The 14,312-nt window shown below is 37.3% G+C and overlaps 1 protein-coding gene across 6 annotated transcripts in view; it reads left to right on the top strand.

The window, feature by feature from the left end:
• The window catches only part of KIAA1549L (KIAA1549 like), a 125,305-nt gene extending 113,317 nt beyond the window's left edge, over positions 1-11,988 (top strand). For all 6 annotated transcript variants that reach the window (XM_048046672.2, XM_066997512.1, XM_066997509.1 and 3 more), the window contains 2 exons: positions 2,868-3,019; positions 6,350-11,988. In XM_048046672.2, coding sequence (XP_047902629.2) covers positions 2,868-3,019; positions 6,350-6,631 — 434 coding nt within the window. In that variant the 3' untranslated portion in view covers positions 6,632-11,988. The remainder of the gene's footprint in view (positions 1-2,867; positions 3,020-6,349) is intronic.
• Positions 11,989-14,312: the final 2,324 nt, after the last annotated feature.

The raw sequence follows: 14,312 nt of genomic DNA, 5'->3' as shown, positions 1-14,312 counted from the left end.
ATGCTCTCCCTTTCATTTTAAAGTAATTCAAACTGTAGAACATGCCACACTGCCAAGAACTCTTCCGTCATGACTGCAGTAACATGTTCTGTGTGATATACCTTTTTATAACTTCCAGTGATGCGGAGGTTTTACTGCTGTATGTAACAAATAAGTATACTGTGCTACCATGGAAGAGTGACTACATTTCATAAGAGACAAAAAGACCTCTGTGTATGCTGTGGAGTTTGCCAGAATTATTCTGGGGGGTAGTTGGAGGAAACGTTCGTATGTGATAGATCCTATAAATGGCTGTAATGCAGGGAAAGATGAAGAGAGTTGTAAGAAACCTGCAACTATAGCAAGCAAGGATTTCTAATGTTCTGATTGGAAAATAATTTTTTATTGCTTCAGCAGATGAAAAAACATTGCTGCAGGTGTCGATTTGGCATGAAATGACCTAATGTTGCTCTCACGTAGCCCATCGACATCAACTCTAAGATAATGATTTTGCAGTAAGAATTGGGATAACGTATTATCTCAGCTACTTGAGCGTTCACTTTGAATAGTAGTTCATTTTGCTGTGGTTAAATTAAAAGAGCTTTTTGGTGTAGAAGCTTTGTGTCATTTATAGGAGCAGCACTTTCTTCTCTGTACATGTCTGAAGAATACTTACTTCCAGCCTTGCTAACTGATTTAAAATAGCAATCCTTGTGCTGTCTATGACCTGGTAGGAACAAAGATTGCCCACACCTCTTTTCTTAGCCCACCTCCTTCTAAACTGAGGGAGTGGTGGAGTGGTTGGGATAGAGGTCTTGTGGGATACCCTGTGGCTACCTGCTGTTCAGGCGTACATTGTAGATCCCACTGGTCCAGAACAATTCCACTGTGACTACTTCTCTGAGGCAAAGTGACTCCAGCATCATCCTGACATGGTGCTTTTTCACCTACAACCTAATGTCAAAATGAAAGGTAGGACTTAGTCCCAAACAGTGGAAAACACTGTGTAAGTGTAAAGTGCAAGATAAATATTTTTAGTCCATTAGTTTTAGATGACATTTCACATTTTTTTTTTTAAGTCATTTTTGAAACAGATGCCATGGGGTTCTGCCCTGTGCTACAAAATATTTTTTTCTCCTCTTTACAAGCCCTGCTTGCATTCACAGCTGTTTGACTCAGGGCTGCATTGGGAGTTCACTGAGAACCTAGAGATCTCTGTTTTTGTGGAGCCTGCTTTGGGGATAAGCGTTGCTGCTCAAGTCGTTCCATCTCTGTGCATGTGCCCAAGCAGAGTTCCCAGCATCTGTCAGTGCAGGCAGCATAACCTGCACAGTGCTCAGGGGTGAGGATGTGCCACGGCTGTAAACTGAATCAGCCGGGAAGCAATGCTAATTTCTATTAATTATTCTCTGTATGAAGTTCAAGGGAATGCCCATGTCCTGCTATTTTTTCAACATCTCTTATGCAATAATGTCATATCTACCAAGGGCAATTAGTTGCAATATTTAAACGGTATGCAGCTGGAAGGAAGTGGAAATGTATTTTCTCTCCATTGACTGTAGAGCAGAGCCAATGCCCATCTATGCAACATTCCTCTATGCCCATTCCTAAATGAAAATGCTCAAGTTGTACTTTTATTGTGTTCTTGTGGGGCTTCTGCTCTGACATAAATTATTTTTGCTATATTCTGTGAATTTGTGTGAATTCTGTGAATTTGAAAAGTAAAATACATGCCCATGTATTATAACTGAGTGTTCAAAACATCCTGTCCACATGCTTTGTTTGCTACATGATGAAGCTGGTGGAGAACTCTCTCCTCCAAGGATTTAGGAACGAGGTTTTTAGGGCTTTAGTGTAGCAGTGGTACAGATGCTGGTGTTCGTCTCCCTGTGTAAATAGACACTAGAGGAATGAAGTCTTACTGGACAAGCAAGTCATACTTTAAACTTTGCAAATACTGTGGATAGTCTGAGTAATTGCAGAAAGAACCACATTGGCCTGTGAATCTCTATGAGGACTAAACCGTACCTGAAAGAGCAGATAGAACCATATCCAGAGACTTGGCAGAACCTTGTGTTAGGAAAGCTGTTTTCTCCCACCTAACCTTGAGTATGGTAATGGAATTCCAACAGAAGGCTTCCTGGACATCCCTGCACATATATCTTGATCAAGACATGGTAAAAACAGATCTCATGTCACCAGGTTTCCTTGGAAATACTTATTTAAGTTGTAGCTGCATAATTCATGGCAGCCATAGGCTGTTCCTGGGAAATGAATTGAGCAGGCAGAGCCTTGGTATTTTTTATGGAAGTATTGAAGTTTTATGATGGGGTTGTTGAGATTACAGCCTTTTAAATGTATCATTCACTCAGTTTTATAGGTTTTGTGTTTAGAGACATTAAGATAGTTTTACTGTGTAAACTGAATGCTCTGTAGCCTGCTGTTGAAAAGAAAGGTGTAGTACTTTGAAACCCATGTCAACAACAGCTTAAAAATTGAAAACGAGGAAACAAACGTAAGAGGAAAAAACACCTTTTTTTTTCAAAGTTTTCAAAGTTTTGGTGGAGATCAGCCATTACAAGGATTAAGTCCTAAGGAGTAAGTCCTCCTATCTTTATCTAAGGGCTGTGCACGATTATATAGACAACTACAAATCTCATCTTCTCCAGTCTTTCCCAGCATTATTGAGATATTCTAGTCAGATACTGGGAGCCTTACATCCAACCAAAGGTCAACAGAGACCACATTCTCACCAAAGAAAAAAAAAAAAGACATAATTACTTCATAAGTAATATCTCCTAATTTATAACTGAAAATACTGCCTATTCATTTTTATCTAATCTCTTTCTCTCTCTCTCTCTCTCTCTCTCTTTTTTTTTTTTTAATAGGAAATACAGTACCAGCAGTGTTTGCCATACCAGCAGCAAACCGACCTGGCTTCACAGGCTATTTTATCCCAACGCCACCCACCGCATATAGGAATCAAGCCTGGATGCCCTATGCTGGAGAGAATGAATTACCGGGACAGTGGGCAGACTCAGTAAGTATTCTTGTTTCTCTCACTACATAAATTTTCTGTGATTTGCACAAGAGAGGATTTAAGCGATACTTAAAGATCAGCAAAAGATCTGAGAAGGGTAATTCTTCCTGAATGGGAACGATCTCTAGCAGTGAAAATCTGTGAGAGAGTGTGGTGATATTTAGCTGTCCATCCCACAAACTGTAAGCATTGTTCACTGGGCTGGAGGCTGGCACCCGTTCAAATTTGGTGCGTCAGATACTCAAGACAGAGTTTAAAGATTTGGACAGGGAGCAGGTAATGCTGCCTCTCAAAGTGGCCTTCTGCTGTTTGGAAGCTGCGGAACACCTTTACATCCTGGAGGCTTCTCTTGAGATAGCCCAGCTCCTAGCTCCTAGGCCTGCCGCAACTCTGCTGCACAGCGTTTTAAGTCCTCCTGAAGGGTCCGACAGACCTTAAACTAAATAAGTAATTGTACAATTCTACTCCGAAACAGATCTAATTTTTAGTCTGAAGTGTACCTACATTTCAAAGAAATAAAACTGAGATCCTAAAATGAATTGTGGTAGTTTATCGTGTTTGAAACAATGTCTAACATTTAGGGCTTTTTTTCGACACTTACCTTTAATGCTATTAAGGAAATAAATTTAATGGTTTAATGCTATTAAGGAAATAAAAGCAAAAGATTGATTTTGCTGCCTGAGCCCACATCTGGTGTTTATGCAACCAATTTAACCCACTGAACTGGGAGATGGATTCTATTTCTTTGTGTAGATCATCAACAGAATATTTTAGTGAACTGCTCTCTAGTAGTTGCCTCTGAGCAACTAAGCAAGAGACAGTGAGGACATGTCCACATGTTCCTGGGGACAGTATTTGTTGCCAAATCTTTATTACTGCTTTTGATGTCTGAGAGGAAAAGAATTCAGTTTGGCTCTCAGATACAAGTCTGAATTTGTAGGCTGAACTGTCAGGAAAAAAGAAGTACGTTCATATGTAAGCTGAGCACATCTGCTGATGTGCCCCTGACACCTGGAGGCTTGTGAAGTCGTACAGATTCCCTTCCCAGAACAGAACTGCCGTTTAAAACAAGTAAAACCTTCCATGGAAACCATGAAAAATTGTTATTTTTAAAATTTTTATTTGTAATCCTACGTACACTTTAAATTCAGGAGGACCATTGTATCTGAGCAATCATTTAGAACTTTTTCTTCAGAAAGAAAACAAAGCCAGGAACAGTATTTTATTTGACTTCTTTTCCCTTTTGCATCCCTACTTCTTGGCTGCATTAAATAAGAGTCAGGTATCACTTGTCAAAAGTGAAGACTAAAAACAAACCAGAAAAAAATGGAAATCAATGTACCAACCCCCAGTTCCTTCCTTTGGAAGGAGAAGAATGTAGCCCTTGTTTCCTTGTCTTTAGGGAAAAAGGTGAGAAAAGCAGTTAGTGCCAGTGGACTGTTCCTTTCTGCTGTGTACAGAAAGGGATAGAGAGGGAAGTGAGAAGCTGTCTGGAAAATAACTGACAATATAGAATTCAAAGGAAATGAATATTTCATTCAACTTCGCTTATGTGTTACGGAGCTTTAAACCAGATCTTGTTGTTACACAGACTTTTTAGCCCTTCTGTGATTTAGCAGAAGAGAAAAAAATGTAGAAACAAAACATTTCAGTTTCTTCAGTAGGAATAGAGACTTAAAAATGAGATACTTGTCATGTGTTTCCACTAACTGGACTGTAAATAAGACACCAGGTAGGCATATGAAATAGGAGATTTGGCAACAAAGAGTTGTCTTGGAAGCTTAATTTACTGTAACCTTTTCTCAATTAAAAGTTAAGTATTGACACAGTAAGCTGTGTGGGAGAAGAGAAGTGCATTTATTTTCCAAATTGCTAGATGCTGCTCAGTGAAAGTAGGAACCTGGTGGCCTCTAGTGGTGTGTTCATGCTGTACTACTAAAATGTTTGTCTTTTGAATAATCTATTGTCAACATGATCAGTTTCATATTGCGCCTGTTTCCTATGCTTGTGTCATCACATCGTATTGAATGCGTATGACATTCTGTGCATCACTTGATGGATATCCAAGATCCTGCAGAGCATGCGTAAGTCCTAGTAGTCAGATTTCATAGGTTTTTAGATGCCTGAATTGTTGAGATTTTCAAAAGCACCCAGGGGATTGTAAAAGTCTCAAGGGACTAGACCCAAAATGGGATTTACATAAAATTCCAAAGTTGTCATTCTGAAGTTCATGCTGTGGTCCCATAATCCCCACGAGGTATTTAAAATTGGCAGAGGATCACATCTAGCCGTTTGAGCCTGTTTGCAGACACTTGGAATTCTGAAATTCTGCTTCTCGCATATCCACCAAAGCCTAAGCCTTGGTGGGTCAGGTACCTTACACTTCAGCCTGACAGAAATCCAAAAGTTAGGTGAGACACCTGTCTGCCTGCCTGTATTATATATACCTATATAAGACTTTAGTGTATTTAGAAAGCTAAAAACATGTATTCTTCCCACTCTGAGCAATATAAATTACAAAGTTAACTTTTTAGTGTGCAAACATTGTGGAAGCTTATTGGTTAACTTACAGTAAGTGTAGTATTCTGAGCCATCCTGTTCATAAAAAACATAATTTGAATTTCCCTTTCTTTTTGTTGGAATGGATTATAATGACCAGTTGGTACTAGTGAGGTTTTCTCAAGGAGAAATTATCTTGTCCTAGTAATGTGTTATGGGCTGCCTTTTGAAACAGCATAAAGACTTTGAAACTATTTTCTAGACTTTGCAAGACATAAATACTATTTTTATTCGTCATATAAAAAACAAAACAAAAACTTCTGAGAAGTTTAGTAAGAACGTAAAGACTAGTATCACAGTTCATGGATTTTTGACAGAAATTAATAGTCACAGCGACTAAGCAGCTGAAGTTAATTCTGCAAATCAGCAAAGTCTTCTGTCCTATGTTGTCAGCGTCCTGAAATATAGTAGTGGCTATTTGAAAGAAAAATACTTAGCAGAAATAGTAATCAAAGGACACACTTTCAGAAAAGCTGCCTCCTTAGTCTTTTTGCAGTCATGATAAATTTGTACATGCAATGTCCTAGTATACTGCAAAGTATTTTTGCTGCCACAGTTCAGAGAGTTGAGTTTATTGATGTACGTTCGTAAATGGCAAATGCAAAGATATAAATTTGTCAGCTGACACTTAGAAATGTGAAGCTTACATTCTTGTCATAGGTTCCTGTCTTTTGCATCTTACTCTGCCCCATGGAGGTTTGTGTTACCCTGACGGGTGGCACTAAGGATCAATTGTTCTGTATAATTCTGTGTAATTACGATGCTCTACAGGTTCCACTGCCAGGCTACATTGAAGCTTACCCAAGGCCCCGCTACCAGCACAATTCTCCTTCACGACTGCCTCGCCAATACAGCCAGCCAGCGAGCATGCATCCCAGCCTGGAACAAGCTCCTTTGCCGTCTGCCACAGCTTCTCAGCAGAGCCTGACAGAAAACGACCCGTCCGATGCTCCTCTCACCAACATTTCTACAGCTGCCCTTGTAAAGGCAATAAGAGAAGAAGTTGCTAAACTGGCCAAGAAGCAAACAGATATGTTTGAGTTCCAGGTCTAATATCTTTTGTGCACAGTAGTTGTATCATATAATTTGGAATAGCCAAGAAAGTGATCCCTTTAATTTTCACTTACAAACTTGCTGTGAATTGTGCCAAAGTGATGGCATTTTTCTCCATATGAAAAGTCAACACTATGAAATCACTTAACGTAGAGCAACAGGACTCTGCAGATATGCAGTCTGCTTGCCAGCTAAGGAAATGCTGCCAGGTAACTGTTCCATACAGATAATACAGACCATATGCAATTGTTAGTCACTTAGCACTTGTACTATGACCCATTGTCACTAGAGATGCTGCTGAACATGTCTGTGACACAGCGTTTCATTTGCAGGCCCAAAGGTAGAGCTGCTGAAAATAACTTCTGCATGTCAAAACTTTATTTCTTTGGTTAAAGAAGAAAACACAGTAGAACACAGAAAGCTAAAGGCCGTGGTAGGTGTGGTGGTTGGTGGCCATGTTAATTCTTGCGGGACGTTGTACAAGGAATGTTGATTTCATCAACACGGACTCATTCAGTGTTTTCATTCTAGAGACTGTATTTAAACCAAAAGAATCTGAGATGAGTGATACATATAAATGTCCTGTAAATACCCCCAATTCTCCTCATCCTATTAACAGTGCAAACAAGTGAAAGAAGAGAAGACTGAAGGAGGTTAACGATATTTTGATAATTGGTGGCTACCTTGTCCATGAATGCCACTGATGAGTTATGGAGGAGAATTTTCAATGTGAGACAGCACAATGCATGAAGAGCTAACAAAGGAAATTGGTGCTAGAAGCTTGCAGGAGAAATAAAAAAAGGTTATTTGTGTTTGCTCTATATTCAGGCTTTTCACTCTCCATGGATGTGAAGCTGGTAAACCTGAGACCTTTGAGCAAGTATTTCCAACTTGGAATAATGAATACGCCTGCTTGTACAAGACAACCTCTGTTTAACACAGTACTTTTTTCTCTTTCTTAAACAACGATATCTACTGAAGTGCTACATGAAGCCACAGTGGATCTTGAAATGGAATGGTGAATACACACCTAGGAAGTTCTGAATGTAGAGGACCTGATTATATATTAACATGTAAATAAGTAAACGGTTAAATGGATTAAAGAAAATACTAATGTGCTGTGAAAAAGAGAGCATTTCCAGAAGTGATGCTGACTTTATGTTGTTCAAGATAAAGGTCACTAATTGTTAAGCTGCATTATTGTATGAATCCAAACCCAAAAGAGAATCAAACCAGTTGAATGGGATGCTAGTTTGTCTTTTGCAGTTGTACAGAATAGTTGGAGATCATGAACAATTGTTTTCAGTTCCTTTGGCAGTTAGCTTTGGGAACTGAAGTTGTTGCAAAACACGTTGTGTTGGGCATGTTTGATGTCAACTGGAGTTAAAGGTAATGTCCTTCATTTCAGTAAGCTATCCTCAATTATGTATGCTATTTTGTCTGTTCATTTCCTTTTCTTGAGTTTCTTTGGTCTTTATTGGGGTGAGAAAGGGAACTTGGTTTAGCTTTTTGGCCATCAGTAAAATGAGAGGAGGAAAGAGGAGACTAGAATAGGGGAAAGAAGAATAAATTGATGAAGCACAAACTTTTAAAACAGAGCTATTTTTTCCCCAAATAATTATATCATAAACCCTGAGATTGTGATATGTAGTTATCCTAGAATATACAGATATCTTCTGCTCTGAGACCTTAGATATTGCAGAAGCTTTTGGAATGCTAACTGATCTTTAAACGAATGTGAAGTTTCATTTTTATTATTTAAAAATCAGATATAAATAAAATGTATTTTTGTAATCTTGATGTATATATGTGCTGTATATTTATATGTGACTAATCTGCTATAGTCAAAAAATTTCCATAAATCAAGTGAAAAGAAAAAAAAAAAAAAAAAATTTTAATGATCAATATTAACATGCTGTGTCTGGAATACACAAATGGTGGTTTGGATACTAAACAACCAAAGAAACTCAATCTTTCATATATATATAAGTCTACTAAAGGCAGACTGCTGTCTAACCTGTCAGCTAACTAACACTGATCTTATCAGTGTAATACAATACATCCAAATGTCTTTTTGCGTTGAGTTAATAGCTGCCTAAAAATGTTGCATTTAAAAATCACAGCTTGAAAGATACCAGGCCAAACTCAGCGTGCCATAAAAATATAAGTTCTGTTTGGCTTCAGTGGGAACTCAACTCACTGAGAGCAAGGCTGAATCTCTATATTGGGTTTCATCCATACATGCAAGTTTCACTAGAATCATGTGAACAATATTGTGCTTATTTTTCAGTTGGTGTATTTAAATCTCTGTAACATAAGTGCAGACATAATTTAAGAGCAGCTTCATTTTATTTAGCCTAAGCTGTTTCATAACTGGCTTAAGCTAACTTGGTAAGTTAAATCTTCATTTAGTCAGCTGCCTTTTGCATCAGCTTTATTAACTTACTTTTTGAATGATTCTTGTAGTTATTCCAGTGAAATTTTGTATGTAGATAGGGCCTTCTATGCAATGGGAGTGAAATGCCCTCTGAAATAAATTTATGTATTTTAGACACAAGTTTTGCAGGGTTGTCCTAAAGCTGCAAGTGCGGAAGCAGCAGCAGTCATGCAGACAGGAGTGCTGAAGCAATATATCTGGGAAAGGTCATGTTATGACGTATTCCCAAAAGAGTCACAGGTGGTAGGATGTATCAGATTTAAACAGCATCTTTGGGACACTCAGCTCTGCTTGTAAATCTGTTCCCATTCTTAAACTGAAGCGATTTAACTGTTTTATCAAAAAATGTGTGAGGGTGAAGCCAAGCATGTATCTTGCCATACTGAAAATTTAAAAAGTTTGAAAATTACATATATGGTATAGGGTTGGGATACCTGCATGCAAACAAAATGAACAAAATAGGAAAACAAAACAAACAAACAAGAGCAACAAAACAAACAAAAGAACCATACAAATTGCCTTCTAGAAGGACAAACCATTTCAGTAAAGTTAAACAAAGTACTCTTCATACAACAGAGGAAGACATGTTAGACTTTAAAACTTAATTTTGTTTGATATTGTATTGATGTTGTGCAGTCTACTGAATATTCCCTGAATCATCACTCTGAAACCATTGTGGTACACTTTATTCACAAAGGTATTTTACATTCTTCATTCATAATGGTTTTTTATCTTGTTGGTAATGTTTCTGTATTTTTTTTTAAGTACAAAGTAAGATTATATCTAGACAGTAAGGACATTCCTGGGAAAGAAAAATCCATGCTGTAATATTTATATTGTCTGAGCACAAAGCAATGAAAAAGTGAAAATATAGTGTACAAATAATTTGTAAAATAATAAACATTTTGTATGGCTACAATTACAGTATAGTTTTTCAATATTGATTTCAAAGCAGAAAGTTTACCTGTTTAAAGTTATGACATCATCAGAATGTATTGATGTCACTTACTCCAATAACTACTTAAGGCTTTTCTAGTAAATGCCCCAATTTTCTTTAAATTGTTGCTAATGTTAGGATGAAAAAAACTCTTTTCTGTATACAGAAATGTTGATTTTCTGACTGATACTTGTCTTCAGATTTGTAAATCATTAATAGAAACATAGACAAATGAAACACATGTAAAATTACTTCTTGGTAGGTGTGTAATGACCATTCTCAGTAGGTATACATAGTGAGTGTGATGTTTTATTAACATTACTAAAAGAGTAACTTTAAGAGGATAAGAGGGCATTCTTTGACAGTCATTTCTGGAGAAAAATGTATCTGGAATTGTGAGGAGCTGTAACGCTGTAGAAATACGATTCTTATTTTTTTAATCTAATAATATTCTAGATAGAACTTGATAGAAATGCATGTAAATCCTATATAGAAATGGGAAAATTATCATAAGTAATGATCATTTCTTTTTCAGACTAACTTTGAAAAGGGGAGTACATGGAGAACAGAAAATGTAAGATAAAACTATGAAGCAGGTAGAGAGCAGCATTGGATTCTGTGGCAGAACTGACGTGAGGCCTCTGTCTTGTTTAAGGGGTGATATATACAAAACTAACTGCAATTTTTGGGAACATTTCAAGATGTCTGTAAAGAATGAATTAAACTTTAATGTATTTTTTCAGTCCTGCATTGTAAATATAAGAGCTAAATGCCTGCTTCTAAAAGTCTGAGGGAACTTGAAAGCAATGATAGTTTTCTGAGCTAGCATGAGAAGCTGCTTTGTTTTGCTGACCTCGCACTACCTGTCCATGTGTGAGCAGCTCCAAGTACGGTGTCCAAGGTTTCTGTAAATCAGTGACGGTCTTGACCTTATATTTCTTGTACATAAAAAAATCTCAGCAGCTTGCTGTACTTTGTTGACATGCAATTGGGTAGGAAGAGAACAAGTGTGAGATAGTATGAGGGACGTTAACGGGTCAGAAGTACCCTAACAGCCTGGAAGCCATGCATCTTCTGATGCTTGCTACGTTATACCTACTAGAAAATGGTTGTTTAAAGCAGCTGTCCTTGGAAAGGTGCGTTGCTTTCACTGTTAATGACGGATATGTATTAATTAACACTCGGTCCAAATACAAGAATGTATCAATTAATGCTTCCACTCCATTGTGCAAGCCATGTGCATACTCTGTGTAGCTCCACATGAGAAAGTGGCAAAATGAGCATGAGAGTTTTCCACAGTCACTTAGAGTAATCTCAAGTTGTATGTCATTTTATATATATTTTACCATTTGGAAAAAAAATGTTCAGACACTATGCTAGTATATTAATACTATTAGCCTTTTTTCTTTTTTTAATGGGCTTTGTGAAAAAGAGGAAAGTTTGGTCTGCTAAGATAGGACTGCTTACTTGTCACTGCTACCGCCTTCTCAGTGTGCTATCATATCTGATGGATCAGACCTTTCCTCTCCCCACTTAACTCTACTTCTACAAGGGTACAAATACATGGGGTTTTTTTTGAGTAAGTCATGTATAATTTTGAAAAGAAGTATATGGGGGTAAATAACATCTCTGTGATCTCTCCAGATACATTACTGGTCTGCTGAGCAATTTTTTCAACACAGTGTGCATTGAAAGAGAAATGAATCAGCTCAAGCCTGTTTACTATAAAGTTATTTATACATATACTGTAGATTTTGTAACAGGTCTGTGTAGAATCAGTATGGCAAATGGTTACTTAAACTTTCTATGCTAGACTTTCTTTTCATGGTTTAATGTTTTGAACATAACTCCAGGACTGTGTAAGATTGTGTTGCTTATCAAAACACTTTGAAGTGTAGGCATGCAAAATGAGGATGAGTACTCATTGAGAATGCATTTATGAACTGTTGCCTTTCTCTTGTAAATAAATAATGTAAAAATTTACTTGTGGAAATGATATTTATATAGGTCAGTAAATGAATTGGTACTGACTTGATCTATAATGAAATTTTCAAGATGGCTAAGACATAAAGGCCTGCCTGGTTAATACTGCAGTATCTTTATTGAGAATAATTGTATTGCATACCAATTGTTACTGCATCAAAAGTATTGGTCTTATCCTGCATGCTTGGTCAAAAATGTTTGGCAGTACCCAGTGAATGAAAAGCAATCAGAAAACTGCACACCTTGGGATCCCTGTTATCCAGGAAAAATTTTGTCGGGACTGTATATAAGACGTGGGAGATGGAACAAGGATTTCAGTGGGGCTCTGAGGCAGATAAACTACAATGTGCAATACGTTTGCCCTTAACACAGATATAAAAACTACATTTTTTTGAAAACTAATTCTTAGATCCATGTTTGTGCCCACCCATTTCAGGTTCCTTAAGCTGTACAGAGGCAATAATGCAGGGTTTTTCTGTTACGAAGCTCATGAAAGATAAGAAATGGGTTTTAAATAGTTAGGTGGTTAAATGCCTAGCAGATGTGTTGACAATAATTACAAATGCCATGAAGAGATGCTTCAGTAATTTATTTTTTTTTTGCATTTGATAAAAATAATTGTTTTAAGAAGTGCCTGATTTTTCATAAATTTCTGAGTTCATTAATAGTAATTGTCAAGGAGTAGCATATTGTATTCTAATAATTTTGTAACATACTAAATACACACATTCTAGGGCAATAATAGGTCCGAAGGATTGTAAATGATACAGAAAGTTGATTCCACTAAGTACAGTATTTTGTGAGGAGGTGATTTTTTTCTTACAAAGTATGTCCCTCTGCTGCAGCTCAGTGCATTTCTATGCTTTGCAAACCAATGTTGAAACACTGTAACACATTGGTGTTAGTTAAAATCAAGTATATCTGGCAAGGAGCACTGATTTTTTGCAAGCTCCAGTGGGACTTGGTAAAGAGTGCTTGTGTACGTGATTAACTTCTTAAACTATTAAAACAGAAATTTGTGTGTCCTTAACTCTGGATTTTTACAAGGAATCAGTGGCTGCATCACCAGCAAACTTCACCGACATATATGCTGAGATGTGATGCAACAGAATACAGGAATCTACACCAGGCATTTACCAGTATTTTAAAAAGCGAGTGACTGTAGTAGAAGAATAGGTGCTAAACCTTCTATTTCAGCAGTGCATGGACACCAGCTATTTAGGGGCTGATAACTATGTCAGAAGAGTCCGAAATTAACTGCTTGGAATCGATTGTAGGTATTTTGTTAGCTTTTGATTTCTTTGCTTGTTAAAACAGTACAAAAATAACAATATTAAGAGCATATTCTAATTCAGAGTTATAAACATGGGAGATCTGAATGCAAGGAAAATTCAGGTTTGTTGTTTGTCCTTGCCTTTATCTCCTACTTCCAACGCTGCAAGCAGAAAAAAGAAAACACTTCACCCTCCTCTAAATTAATTTCAATATTACTTACTATTATGGAGGGACTGACAAGGCTTTTTACATTTCATATGTGTATTGGGTTTTTCAAACTGTATTCAAGGTCATATTGGATAGAGAAAATGACAGTGAAGCCAAATATTATGGAAAATAAAACAGAGCCCATCTTACTTGGAGGTTGGTTTAGGATTGAGCAGCCCAGCAGTAAGAGCTCAGGCCCAGTGAAGGGGCTGTTCTGGGGAGTACTTTAGGTCTGGTTAGGAAGGAAATGTGCACAGCACAGATATTCCTGCCTTATTGGACTTTTCATTTTCATTTGAACAACTTTCTTTTGTGGCAGCTGTGCGTTTTGAATGTAACTTTTGCACTAGTGTACTCAAACAGCTGCTCTCTTTAGCTCACTGATGTACTGCAGGTGTGACAGAGGTAGTGACTAACATACGTGATGTAATTTTTAATTAGCTATGGCACTGTGTGGCTTTGGACCATATTCTACTGCGTGATACTGACAAAGTCATGTTAGTATTAAGGTGGCATGAATATTGATAATGTGTTCCAATGAAGTTACAGACAAAATACATGCTTGTTTCAAGGATAGTAGGATTGTTCCAGTATTCTCTCAGTGACTCAACTATCATAAGCATCTTATAATCATGCAAAGACAGAAAGGATGATAGCTGGTTATAGGTAGTTTAATCTTGCTGTGCCTCAGCATCGCTGTCTGTAAAGCAGGGTGAAGGGAATGGCCCTCCTCACTCTGCTGGGAGGGCTTCAACTAACTGATAATATTAGGAACTGTGAAACCCTGGAGTGGAAGCTGATACTTCAGTATAAAGCATTATTTATTATTTCATGGAGCTTGG

Source organism: Anser cygnoides, chromosome 5, assembly GCF_040182565.1.
Source record: "Anser cygnoides isolate HZ-2024a breed goose chromosome 5, Taihu_goose_T2T_genome, whole genome shotgun sequence".
Classification (NCBI taxonomy): domain Eukaryota; kingdom Metazoa; phylum Chordata; class Aves; order Anseriformes; family Anatidae; genus Anser; species Anser cygnoides.
Note: the sequence above shows the minus strand (reverse complement) of the source record. Positions and strands in the feature narration are given on the sequence as shown.